Below are 12,929 nucleotides of genomic sequence, written 5' to 3' on the forward strand. Positions count from 1 at the left end.
CACAAACTGGAGACTATGGCAGTTTTACAAAAGGAACAGGGAATCTCGTTTCTTTCTCTCTCTAATACATGCAGCAGCTACGGAGAGTGAACAGCAAATACCGTTAAAAGCAAGGTAACGTGTAAAATTTACTACCCATAAAAAAAATAAAATCTTTAAAAAAAAGGGGCTGGCCCCGTGGCCGAGTGGTTAAGTTCGCGCGCTCTGCTGCAGGCAGCCCAGTGTTTCGTTGGTTCGAATCCTGGGCGCGGACATGGCACCGCTCATCAAACCCTGCTGAGGCAGCGTCCCACATGCCACAACTAGAAGGACCCACAACGAAGAAAATACAACTATGTACCGGGGGGCTTTGGGGAGAAAAAAAAAGGGGGAAAAAAAAAAGAAAATCTTTAAAAAAAAAAAAAAATTTACTACCCATATCTAAGAACGGCAGTGTGTGTGGAGTAGATAATGCTGATGTTTTTGTTTTCTGAAGTAAATAACAGATGGACAAGCCATAAAATTAACAAAGGTTATTTGTGTGGGAGGACGACACAGAGTAAAGAGATAGAAGAAAAGACTTCTCTAAATATACCTTATTTGTAGACAAACTTTTAGAATCATGCAAATGTCACATAATTATAAGATAAAATTAAATTTGAAAAGCAATCCTTAAAATTTAAAAGCAAAATGAAGCAAATGGGCCAAACCAGGTTGGTGGCATGAACAAAGAGAAAAATTACTTCAAATGACTTTAAAATATAAAATTTGACCACAAAGTGAGACATATCTGAAGAACAGAAAAAGAACTGTTAAAAAAATCAAAGCTTTTTCAAAGTACTACTTTTGATGTTAAGTTGGAATTTTGTACTATAGGATAAAGCAAATAAACGATTAAGTTATTATCATTGGGAACTAGAACTTTGGGTAAGAGAGAAAGGAGACACAAGATAAATAAAGATAATTAAAAGTCCTGCAGCCCTCATTTTGAATTGGCAGTATCAGTATGAACTCATGATTTTAGTTTTAAAAGATAAAATACAATTATTTCCTAGGTTTCTCCTTTAAAAATGTCTAACAACAGGGGCTGGCCCCATGGCCGAGTGGTTAAGTTTGCGCACTCCGCTGCAGGTGGCCCAGTGTTTCGTTGGTTCGAATCCTGGGCGTGGACATGGCACCGCTCATCAAACCACGCTGAGGCAGCATCCCACATGCCACAACTAGAAGGACCCACAATGAAGAATATACATCTACGTACCGGGGGGCTTTGGGGAGAAAAAGGAAAAAAGAAAAAAAAAATGTCTAACAACAACCATCAACCCAGTAGCAATGAACACACCTAGAGCCTAGACTGTGGGCTCTAAATACCATTTCATACAAAAGAAAGCAGGGGTCTCTGAGGAAATGCCTGATTTCAGGTATTGGGCGGGGCGGGGAGGGACTGAGCTTGACACACCAGAAAGCAAGGAAGTTATCAAAAACTACTGAGATCATTATCAAAAAGATTCAGAAGCCATCTCAAAATGATCTCATCATCCAAAGACTGGGCAGTTTAATCAACAAAAATCACTGAAATGTCTGAAACCAGTCTCAACTCACTTGACAATGATACTTCAACAACAACAACAACAATGGCACTTTGGACGATGCAAAAAACAACTATTTTGAAAACTGGTAAATAAAGAGGAGAAAATAATTTTTCCCACACCAACTATTCTCCTGGGTAACTAAACAGAAAGGAGAGATATTCTTTATACAAGTATATTTCCACTAACCTACTTCTTCTTTTACTTCTGATAAATGAACACTGATCATTAAGCATGGAGTATTGTCATTTCATAATCCCTGTTACCTAGGCACTGAGTTTTGAAGGCTTAAGAGACAATTAGACTTTATGCGCTGCCTACTACTACCACTTTTGCACAGTCTTTCCTCACCAGGGGAAGAAAATAAAGAATCAAACTCTAATCTGAAAAAGCCTCTAGATCCAACTACCAGTTTACAAGAAATATGCTCATGACATATGAGACAGCAGAAATCTGACACTGAAGGACTATCTACTATTAAGCCTTGACACTAAATGGATATCTATTATTGAGAAATGACCGGTTTATTTTTTAGGTACAATAATAGCAATGTGTGTGTGTGTGTGTGTGTGTGTGTGTTAAGGGGCATTATCTTGAGCTACATGATGTAATGCTTATAGATAAAATTGTATAATGTCTGGGATTCATTTCAAACTACTACGAGAGGAGGGATGTGAGTGAGGGTAAAGATAAAGATTGGCCATGAAGTAGGTATTGCTGAAGCTGGGTCAAGGGCATGGAAGGGTGGAACACTGTTTTCTACCCTGGTTCTAGTCTACAGTTTACATTAATTTCATGTGCAACAGTCAACTCTTAATATGGATTTGAGATGTTTTAATGGTAATAGCCCTAGGCAGCACTGCAAAAACTTTTCTTCCCAGCCTTCTCCCCAGAAATAAATGAAGTGGTAAAAGAAACAAAATCAAATTTCTCTTAAAAAAAAAAAACTGATGCCAACGTATACACCAGATTGTGATCCTGATTCAAATAAACAAAATTTTGAAATGGGCTTATGAGAGGGCTGGAACATTGGAACTCTGAACAGATACGGACTGATAATGATGGGTTCACGGAGGCTATTATACTACTATGCTCTCAAATTTTGCGTATGTCTGATCTTTTTCATGAAGATCACTTCATTCCCCTTTTCTAAATCCTTCCGTGGTTCCTGATTACAGTTAGGTTAAATCCCACACTTGCTGCCGGCCTGCCAAGGTCCTACACGACCTGGCAAGTGCCTACACCTCTCAGATTTTGTCTTCTAACACTTTCCCTTCACTCTTCCCACAGGCTCCTCTTGCTGCCTATTTCTCAAACATGCCAAGCCCATTTCCACGGCCGGTGATGCACTTCCTCTTGCCGTCAGACCTGTGCAGAGCTGATTTCCTCACTTCATTTAGGTCTCCATAAAGTCACTGGACTGTGCCTCAGAGAGGGCTTCTCTAACCAGCCTACCTACACCTCCCCGCCCCCCCCAGCCAACCTACATCCTTACTCTGCTCTGTTTTCCTTCGCTGCACTGACACTACCTAAAATTTTACTATGCGATAATTGTTTTGTTTGTGGCCGGGTGGTCCACTAGCATGGAAGCTCCACGTGGGAAAAAATTCTGCTTACTATCCTGTTTATGACTCAGTTCAATCCCAGCACCTAATAAATGACACTAAATAAAAATCCAGTCGAGGGTTCATGAGAACTTCGAGACAGGGCATGTTTTATCTGAGAGCTGAGTGTGGGGGCAGCAAAAGTAAAACAAAAACAAGAATACTAGCTGCTTCTTACGTTTCCTGTCAAATGTAAAATGCCAGAACTTGAAAAAGCCTCAAGTACAAGTACACATAAGTGATCACACATACGCACATTGTACTATTTCAAAAAAAAGCACATATTAGTAAGGTCAAAGTTAAAAGGCTTCAGTAACACTTTAGGAATTTTGAAATTAATCAAGACTGAAGTCTACGAATAGCCCACTAATTCTACGGAAACATTATTGATGAAGTTACTTAGAAAGACTTAAATGTAAATTTTCCTTAAGGAAGCTAAAGACAGTATTCTATACCACAGACAATTTAAATGGATTTGTAATTATGCACAAGTTATTCTTAGTTACAAATTGAGACTGCAAGAGTCACTATTGTGTGTACCACATATGACAAGATCTCTGGATTATAACAGATTAATTTGATTACTTGAGTCTAGCGACTGGTAATTCTGCTGAGAAATCTTTCTTCTCAGACTCATCTGAGGATTGACTGTCTAATGGGTTAAACTGTACTATACCATAAAAAACTCAAGATTCAAATCTATGCGAATCATGCAATCAGATACAATAATAATCAATGTCATCATCTGAGGTTCTTCACTCTTTTATTATAGTTGTGGTTTTCTAATGACTCCAATTCAGTAATCAAAAATAAGAGTGCAGAAGAAAATCTTAAAGCTGCTGTATTTAAGGCAAGAATGTGCACAAACCTTATTTTTTTAAAAACAGGTTAAATTAAAGTTCACGAAAATTTTCTTCCATGAAAACTTACTTACCTCAATAGTTAAACAGTAAAAACAGCACTCAACTAATTATTAAGGGTTTGCAGGGAGGACAAATTTAAAAGTATTCACTTACTAGCTCCACTTCCAATTGTTCTATGGAAAAGCTGTGACATCCGAGGACCAAGAGGGCCAAACAGGTGAGGAGGAAGACCCCTGGCCTCTAACAGAGCTAAAGGAAAAAGAAGGGCAGGAGTAGTTGTTACTGTAACTGATCTTATCTAAAAATCTCAAGCAACTGATTCACCTCACATAACAGACTTAGGCAACGTTACTCTCCATTTTGAATTTAAGAGAAATGTAACTAATGTAAGTCATCGCACCCATACGCCAGCTCCAAGGCAGCTCAAGGTTTTATGGAGATATTAAATATCAGCGCCAGAGGGAACTTGTGTAAGTGGTCCAGGAGAACTCAAAGCAAATACTTTATTTGGAAGAAATTATATGTTAAGCACCCTTGTGTTGTTTTCTCTGATATTATTTCCCAATCAGATATTGGTCATGAGGTCCTCTAAAAACCTATGAAAAATTACTTTTATCAATTCCAAAAAGTGAAAAAAACTGTGTTCATGAGATTTCTAGTCAAACAGAGACTGTTATAAGTTCCTTCAGGAACTTTAAAAGCAATCTGAAACTGATTTATAAATAATATGTTTCTTGTGAGTCTCTCATTGGGGATCTATTATATAAATCAACCATCTGAAAACAATAAAAATACATACGCATATGCTTGTAAAGAAGTGTATACACAATACAAGGCTGCTTTTTAAAAAGCACTTACAACATTAAAATATCTGGAGTTTATGTATATACTTTACATTCATTTTGAAATAGGTGATCAAGAACACAAAACAACAAAAAAACACCCTACTAGGTACATTACGTTATTAGGTACCAGAGAACAATATATTAAGCAACCCCTTTTTCAAGATCTTCCTTAATTTATTACCAGGTACACATGCAACCATAATGAGGAAAATTTTTAAACATAAAAAATAAATATATAAGATTTTGTCTAAAACAGTAAAAATGAAGAGCCAGGCAGATCATCTACCAATTCCTAATCATCAGATCACCACTAAATAAGAAGCTTTTTCGCAGTGCAAGCATTGCTAGGTTATGTTCAAATAGGCTTATCTGAATTAATTTCAACAAAGAAAAGCAGTAACAGGGAGCCCATGCTAATGATTTCTTGAAAGCTCATAATCGTCTTTACCTTGTAATCGTCCCATCTCGGAATCATCTGATTCACTCTCCCCAGAGGTGGTCATGCCCACAGCCCCTGCAACAGAACTAGAGGCTTCAAAGGGGGGGAAAAAAGGAGGTGAGGGTTAGGAGAGAACATTTAAACTCATTATGTCTGGTTTATCTTAAAAAAGAAAAAGAGTTTTACAGACAATGCAAATTTACAGTGAATAAAGGCAATTAAACGTGTGCCCATTGCACATTCAGCTGTTCTTCTGGACTGCATCCTGGAGCTTTTATGAAAAAAGTCTGGTTCAACTATCTTAGTATAAAACAAGCATAAAAACACCACCTTTGCATTTATTCATACACAGCTTTGAGAAATTCCTCCTGTCTTTGAAACTGTTCCCAAATTAAGTCTTATCCTGAACTTTTCTACCAAAAGTCTATGGAAATAACACTGCTAAAACCACTGCGATATTTAATAGATGATTAATTAGTCAGAAACCTAACAGAATGCAAAGTTGACATTTGGGGGAAATGTCCCAGGTCGACGTGTCCCTTCTTCAATCCGCCTTAGGCCTGAATGACAGTCTTCATACGACCATTTCTCTCTTAATTTCAAGAGTGTGCAAAGATTATCATCTTTCATTTCCAAGACAAAATATTGAAGATACACATTACAACTAACAGATGACTGCAAAACCCACTGAAGTACAAAGGAGAGGGCAGCTAAGGTGTCAAAGCCAGTACAGAATGAAGAGTTCAGATTCAGAAAGTTCTACTCCCCAAAATGCTAACCTGAGCAACACTTCAGTCTAAGCAAACAGAGGTTGATTCTATTACACATCTGACCAGGAGACCAAACTCGATTCCTGCAAATCTAGCAGTTTTCCGGTTCCTCTTCTCTGTGTCTGTTGAATCCTAAAGCATTTTTTTACACTTACGATCTTACGATTAACCTATGTATGACCACATCATCCACAATACTTTAAGCCCTGAACACTGGACAGATAATGACAGAACGCAAGCCAGGAAGAATATTTTTGTCATTACTGTTAAAAGAGGCAAGGGGATAACATACAGCAACTTAAAAAGCTTTTCTGAAGAAAAAGATGCTAATGCTAATATACCAGCCACCAACTCTGTATTTTTATAAAACTTTTCTTCACATCTCATTAAGTATTTTCTATCATTTCACTGGAATTTAAAAACAATTCATAGAAAAATGTATGCTTTAGAACAGGAGTCAGCAAACTGGGGCCCGCAGGCCAAATCCAGTCCAACACACATCATTTTATGAATAAAATTTTATTGAAATATAGGTGAACTCATTCATTTGCTACTCTAACGCAACAACAGAGCCTGTATAAAGCCTAAAACATCCACTATTTGGCCCTTTACAGACAGCGTTAGCAACCCCACGGTTATGAGTTACAGGTTAACCAGAAATGCTAATACTAAAGGGTATCAGAGTTTAGCAAAATCCACACTGCTGGTGAAGAAAAAGGAGATAACCAATAACTGCAGTCTATAACGCTACTTACAGGTGGTGTTTATTAAATGCTTCCTATATGCAGGCTGCGTCTACGTGTTTCTTCACAACCACACAAAGAGGTATTATAATCAGGCACATGAGGAAACTGAGGCTCTGTGTCTCTGAATGTACTTGAGATTGAACGTGTACTTGATCTGAGATTTGAACCCTGGCAGTCTGACTTCATAGGTTGTACTCTTACAAACTGTACTCTATCAGCTCCTTAAACATATTCCTCAGTACTAATTTTTAATTCAAGTACAGCTGCTTCTTCACATTATACAGAACCCGCTAACAACTACTGTTATTAGGTCCCAATTACGACTGAATTTGTTAAAGTGGCTCTTAAACTTGCTTTAAAACTCTTCCAATTATGTGGAAAGCAAACACAAAGTTTTGACAAATGAAATAGATCGTTTTTTAAAGCACACTCCACAATCATACATTTTTTAAGAAAAGAAAAATTCACTTGTTAAGGTAATGCTTGTTTTTTAAGTTTATCAGAGGGTCTACTGGTTTTACTTTAAAACATCCTACAGATCTACAACCTATGATTTTTAAAACTTTAAGTTACTTCTTAAACATATTATTCTAATGACTTAATAATGAATAATGAGTATCTCAAACTACACTGTCACAAAGACAGTAAGCAAGACATAAAACTTGTAAAAGTACATAATTAAAAGAGCTGCTAAGACTGTTATGGTAGGATCCCGTCTTAAGGGAGCCACAGAACCACTACAAGAAGGGGCAGGGATTTTCCCATTTTTAATGGAGGTGGTGTGCCTGTTTTGACAGAAATCAGCTACTGGACCCAAAGAAAAGGATTCTTTGCCAGTCCTGTGGTGGCAAAGCTCCCTGCATATAAGTTTTACAAACTTAGATACACCAAACTAGCCTAGCCTGTAGGTGGCTGTTTGCAAAGTCCTGCAGGTAAAGAAATGTAATCAATCAATAGGAGTTAATGACAATGTTCTTCAGTCAAGGTGTCAAACCTCCTTAGGGAACATCCATAAGCTCTGTCCCCGGATACACATATAAAAGTAAGACTATCAAGCAGAGAAAATCCAATGCCAGATTCTAAGAGGTGTCAATCTTTGTTTAAACCAGTATCTCTCTCATCTAGTTTTAGCATATCTCCACAGCACCATCTAGTTTCCAATATAGTTGAATGAAAACAATGAAGGAAATATTGATTAAATTAGAACAGAAGAATTTTATTGGGGAGCTCCAAGTTTTTAGACTTTAACCAAGCCAGCCTCTTACATAGAAAGCAAAGATAAAGTATCAGAAAGCTGATAAAACAATTTTTACTTGACAGGAACCACTAAGGGTTTATCAGATACCTAAGTATTGAAGGCAACAGAAAGATTTCTCTAGTGTCATGAAAACTTTTGAGCAAGGCCAGGAGAATGGTTGTCAGGAATGTAATTATGCCTTATATGGGCCCTGGCATCAGGTGATACGGTAACAATCTAATTTGTAGTGGTATTAAACACAAGTAATTAGGGAGAGAAAAATTTACAAAACTGGGCTTTCTTTTTATAATCTGACCCTATTCATTTCTGGTGAAATTAAGATGGCCAGAGCAAAATGTAGGTGCCGGAACATTTTTTTCTTACCATTTGATTGTTTTGCAGGTGTGAAGAATACTTGATTCTCCATTTTAGTATCTCCAGTATTTGCAAACCTTTATCACCATGATAAAGGGATGCACAGCTCTGATGAAGTCCAAAACTAAATCCCTGACTCTTGGGACAACGTGGGAATCACTTAACTTTCAACTTCAAGAGCTGGCATTTCTTCTAAGAAGAGCTAGAAGGGCTGAGCTCCATATCACAAGATACTTCAGAGTGACCCAGCAGGGACATGATTATCAACAAACTTTCCTAAGTGTCAACAACACTGGCAAAGTCAGGGTGATATAAGCAAGTTTGCCAAACATGGAGCAATGTTTTAATATCTACATGCGAAAAAAGAAATACCCTTATTTCAATGATTCTATTGAAATAGGTCAGGAAGATACGATCTTTAAAAATAAGTAACACTAAAAAAATGAATATTTAAATAATACTGAAGACGTTAATTCAATTTCTTTAAATTAATAAAAACACCGTTTCAAAAAAAATGTTTCAAACGAAGGGAGTCTTACACCAAGTGTATAAGAGCTGTCTAACTACGGATACTTGCCAAAAGATGCACTAAGTTACCACCATCAATTTATACTCTACACTAACTTAGAAGGTTTTATTTTTCTTTAAATTCCAATTTTACACAGTGAGAAACTAAAGCACCTTACACTGAGGAACTTAATATAAAGCTACTAAGAAATTTGCCTCTTTCCCCAGAACTACTTTAGCGAGCTGGCAGAGGAATTCCTGTAGCATTCCTAGGGGATCCAGCCTCCAAAATGTAATGAAGCTAGTGCTGCTCTAATACCAGCCAACATGCCACATGGATCTTTTACATAGACTCGGAAAATACCTAGATCACCCCGTGATTTCAATTATGACTGAGGATGAAACACAGGCGAGTGCTTAGAAGGGAATTCTTATAAACCTACTCCCTTGAAGCTTTTATCCTCCTAGGAAAATATACCAGGGAACAATTTCACACGCCACCCCCTCATTCTGGCCTCCAGTTATATCCATATGAATTAAATAAACTCTTGTAACTGTAGGGAAGCAGACAACACAGCTGTTATAAACGTGCACTTCTTTTCTAAGACCTGGATTTAAGAGCTACACATCCTAGTTTGTAACCCTGGGCAAGCGTAATCATTATGTGTCTTGGTTTTTTCTCATTTATAAAATGATAACAGTACTCACACCCCAGCAGGTTGTTTTGAACATTAAATGAGAATGTATGTAAAGCGTTTTTAAAAAGTGCATTTAAGTCTGCAACGGCGCGTGCACTCTGTCAGTTATTCTAATTACAGTAACGGGTCCACTTTAACAACACATCCAACAGCTCCATTTCTGTCATCCATGTGGATATTACCCCACTTCCACATTCAGACTTGAAATACACATTACAACACTGGGAAGGATAGACTGTGCGTCATAAAGAGCTTCAATGAGTTGCATGTGCAATCAACTGTATTTTTCCAAAAATCTACCATTTAACCCTTCTGAAAAACTATTCTAGGAAAAAGGCACGGGAAAAGAGTCTCCTCCCCCAGAAGAGACACTGGAAGTTCACCATGTAATTTATCACATAAAGCTGGGAAAGATCGGTGGTAAACATGTTAAGCTGGACAGAAAGCTGTGAGACAAAAGGCATAAAACATGGACAGGAGTGGGCAAACCAGAACCTTCCTGGCAAACTAGAACATATGATCAACTACGGGCATTAAAAAAAACTAGCACATATTCTAATATTAAACAATAATACATGAAAGAGCTTTGTTCAAAAGTAAAAATCCATATGCCTACACCTAGACTTACATGGATCATCCTGATTAAAGGGACTCACACCCATATGTTCATAACGATGAACTGTAACATTTTTGCATCTGTTCTTAATGTGAGTGAGAAATGTTACGGACAAACTTCATTTTAAAACTTGTTAGCCCCAATTAACCACTGAAGTATTGGTCTTCTTTTGGGATTAGTAATGGATACACATTTAAAGCAGATGGGAAGGGGGCTTAACTTTTGCTGTGCTAAGCTATTAAGAAGAATAAAAACAAGAAGTCTAGAAAAATATAAATAGCATTCTCAAAGTTGCTTAGATTCAACCTGAATGAATACTTATTATTTTTTAGGGGTTACAAACTTCTAAATTAAAATTTGCACATTTGAAGCATTTTAAGCCATATCCTTACATTCTTATTATGAATTTAAAGTTTTTTCAATCAACAGGCAACTATTATGTGTACTCATCAATACATAAGAAGATTAAACAGAAACGGATACCTTCCTAAAAGCCCTTTGAATATAATTAGCACAAATCTGGACTTGGAAAAGAATTAAAAAATAATGACAAATAAATCCAACCAATCAAACAACCAAACCTATAAAGCAAAACAAAAGAGAACAAAAAGTTATTTGATGGTAACATCTAAAATATTTCTGTCCCCTCTCTTCCATTATATTTGGTATACTCAGGAAGTAATTTCTCTCTAAATAAATCTGTAGGATACATATATGCTTTGTAGGGCTAAGAAGCACCAATCTACCTGCAGCTCCTTGGGGAGTCTCGTCTGTCCGTGCAGCTGAAGAATTTACTGTCTCCTGGTTGCTTTCAGGGTCGGCCATTTTCTCCTGTCGACGAGCTTCAGCTGCTCCTCTTTTGCCCAGGCCAGAGCCCCGCCGACTACAAGAGAAAAATGCCATCACAGGCTGCACTACCAGTGACCAGGAGCAATGTACACACAGCACAAAGCTCCAATGCACGGAGCACAAAGCCAGTTTCTTCTTTTTACATAAAAATTGTTGCAGAAAATCACTATGGGTAACAACCAAGACTTTGTATATTTAAAATTCTTCCAAGTTTTATCACATTCACAATATAAGCTTTTGTGTTGCTGCTATGAGCTGTTGTCATCCTTACACACAGAAATGACTTTTTAACACTTCCAACTAAATGGAAAAGGGACTCTTTCTGCAAAGACAATTCAATTCATTTAAAATAGATCTCTACTTCCCAGGTAAATAAATAGTGGATCAATATACAGACTTTCAGACTGATACTTGACAATGGGAGGTGGGGGAGGGCATGAAGCAAACTACATTTTACTGATGATGACTTTTTAAAACTTTAATAGAGAAATGAGCGGGCAAATCAGGTAGAAACAAAAGACTTTCTCAAATTATTACAACTTAATATTGTTTAAACAGTAGCTTCCCAAATTACCCTAGGAAACACAGAAATCTACTACCAAAAAAATGTTTCGGACTTAAGTCAAACTACAGTGACATCAGATGCTGCCTAATAAAGAACTAGAAAGAAGCAGGCATAAGTGACATGCAAATGAAGGCTCTGAATTACTGGAGAGTACTTAAGAGTCTGTTCTTCCAATTAGTAAGAATTCGTCCCTAAACAGAGATTTGCTTAGCCAATCTTTCCTTCACAAGGAAACAGCTCATTCCAAACCCAATTTACCAAGCTACAAATTAGTGGGATTCAAATTAATTCATGTATTTAACATTTAATTTGCACCAACCACATGACACACTGTGCTAAACACCGGTTGCTGCCCTCAAGGAGTGTCAGTCTAAAGAGACTTTAAGACAGCTGTAGTAGGCTCTGAGAGCACTAAATTTAAGAGGAATCTCAACTAATTCAAAAAACGTTTGAGATGAAGAGTGCTCAAGGCAGGTGTCTAGACAGCTTGTGAACAGTACGACCATGTTTTCTGTAAGTAATTTCACGTGCGCTAAGAAAGAGGCCATGAGTACAAGGAAAGAAGATTGCAGAGAAAGACAGGACACTAGATTACCTAACTTCACATACTGCTTAAAATTAATTTCAACCACAGTGAATTCAGTTCAAATCTCAGATTATAAAATGGATTCAAAATTTCGCCCCATACAGGAGAAGAAGCTCTGAAGGGCTAAGGAATTTTCTCAGAGATCCTCCTAAAAATATTGCCAGGAAACCTCAAAAGCAAACAGGTGTACTAACTCCAGATATTTTAAACAATCCAGACAGAACTGGAAAATAAGTGGAAAAGTAGAGATTAAAGTGGTATGAGTCCTCTTCTTATGACTTATGGGCAAAAGTAAGACGGTCTCCTTATGTCACTATTGCTCCTACTGCCAAGAGCAGTCCAAGTCGATTACCTTAAAGAAGAACCAAAGGAAGTGCTAGAACCTTTCTACTTCCCTGAGTCAGAGCAGGGAAAGGCAAACAAATCACTGGCCCCTATCAGTGGTTTCTGGGACATTTAGTAGACAGAACAGACTGCATTTAAAAGAGGGAAAAGTCCTCCATGGCTGTGAATAATTAGTAGCACAAGGGCACTGGACCAACTAACCAAGCCTGAAAATCTGAGATGAAAGTGCAAGAAAAAGATTTTGAACTTTAACCGAAGATTCTCAATCAGTTAATGAAAGTATGTGAAAGAACATAGTGCGTCACATCAAAGGTAGTTG

General features: G+C 37.4%; 1 protein-coding gene across 50 annotated transcripts in view; it reads right to left on the reverse strand.

Annotated features, from left to right (window-relative positions):
- The window catches only part of TRIP12 (thyroid hormone receptor interactor 12), a 141,165-nt gene that overhangs the window by 53,397 nt on the left and 74,839 nt on the right, over positions 1 to 12,929 (reverse strand). For 33 of the 50 annotated variants that reach the window (XM_070620026.1, XM_070620025.1, XM_070620008.1 and 30 more), the window contains 3 exons: positions 11,012 to 11,148; positions 5,326 to 5,409; positions 4,186 to 4,281 (listed from right to left, as the gene is read on the reverse strand). In XM_070620026.1, coding sequence (XP_070476127.1) covers positions 4,186 to 4,281; positions 5,326 to 5,409; positions 11,012 to 11,148 — 317 coding nt within the window. The remainder of the gene's footprint in view (positions 1 to 4,185; positions 4,282 to 5,325; positions 5,410 to 11,011; positions 11,149 to 12,929) is intronic. The other 17 variants (XM_070620012.1, XM_070620021.1, XM_070620038.1 and 14 more) reach the window with 1 other exon arrangement.

The sequence above is a fragment of the Equus przewalskii genome, chromosome 5, assembly GCF_037783145.1.
Source record: "Equus przewalskii isolate Varuska chromosome 5, EquPr2, whole genome shotgun sequence".
Classification (NCBI taxonomy): Eukaryota; Metazoa; Chordata; class Mammalia; order Perissodactyla; family Equidae; genus Equus; species Equus przewalskii.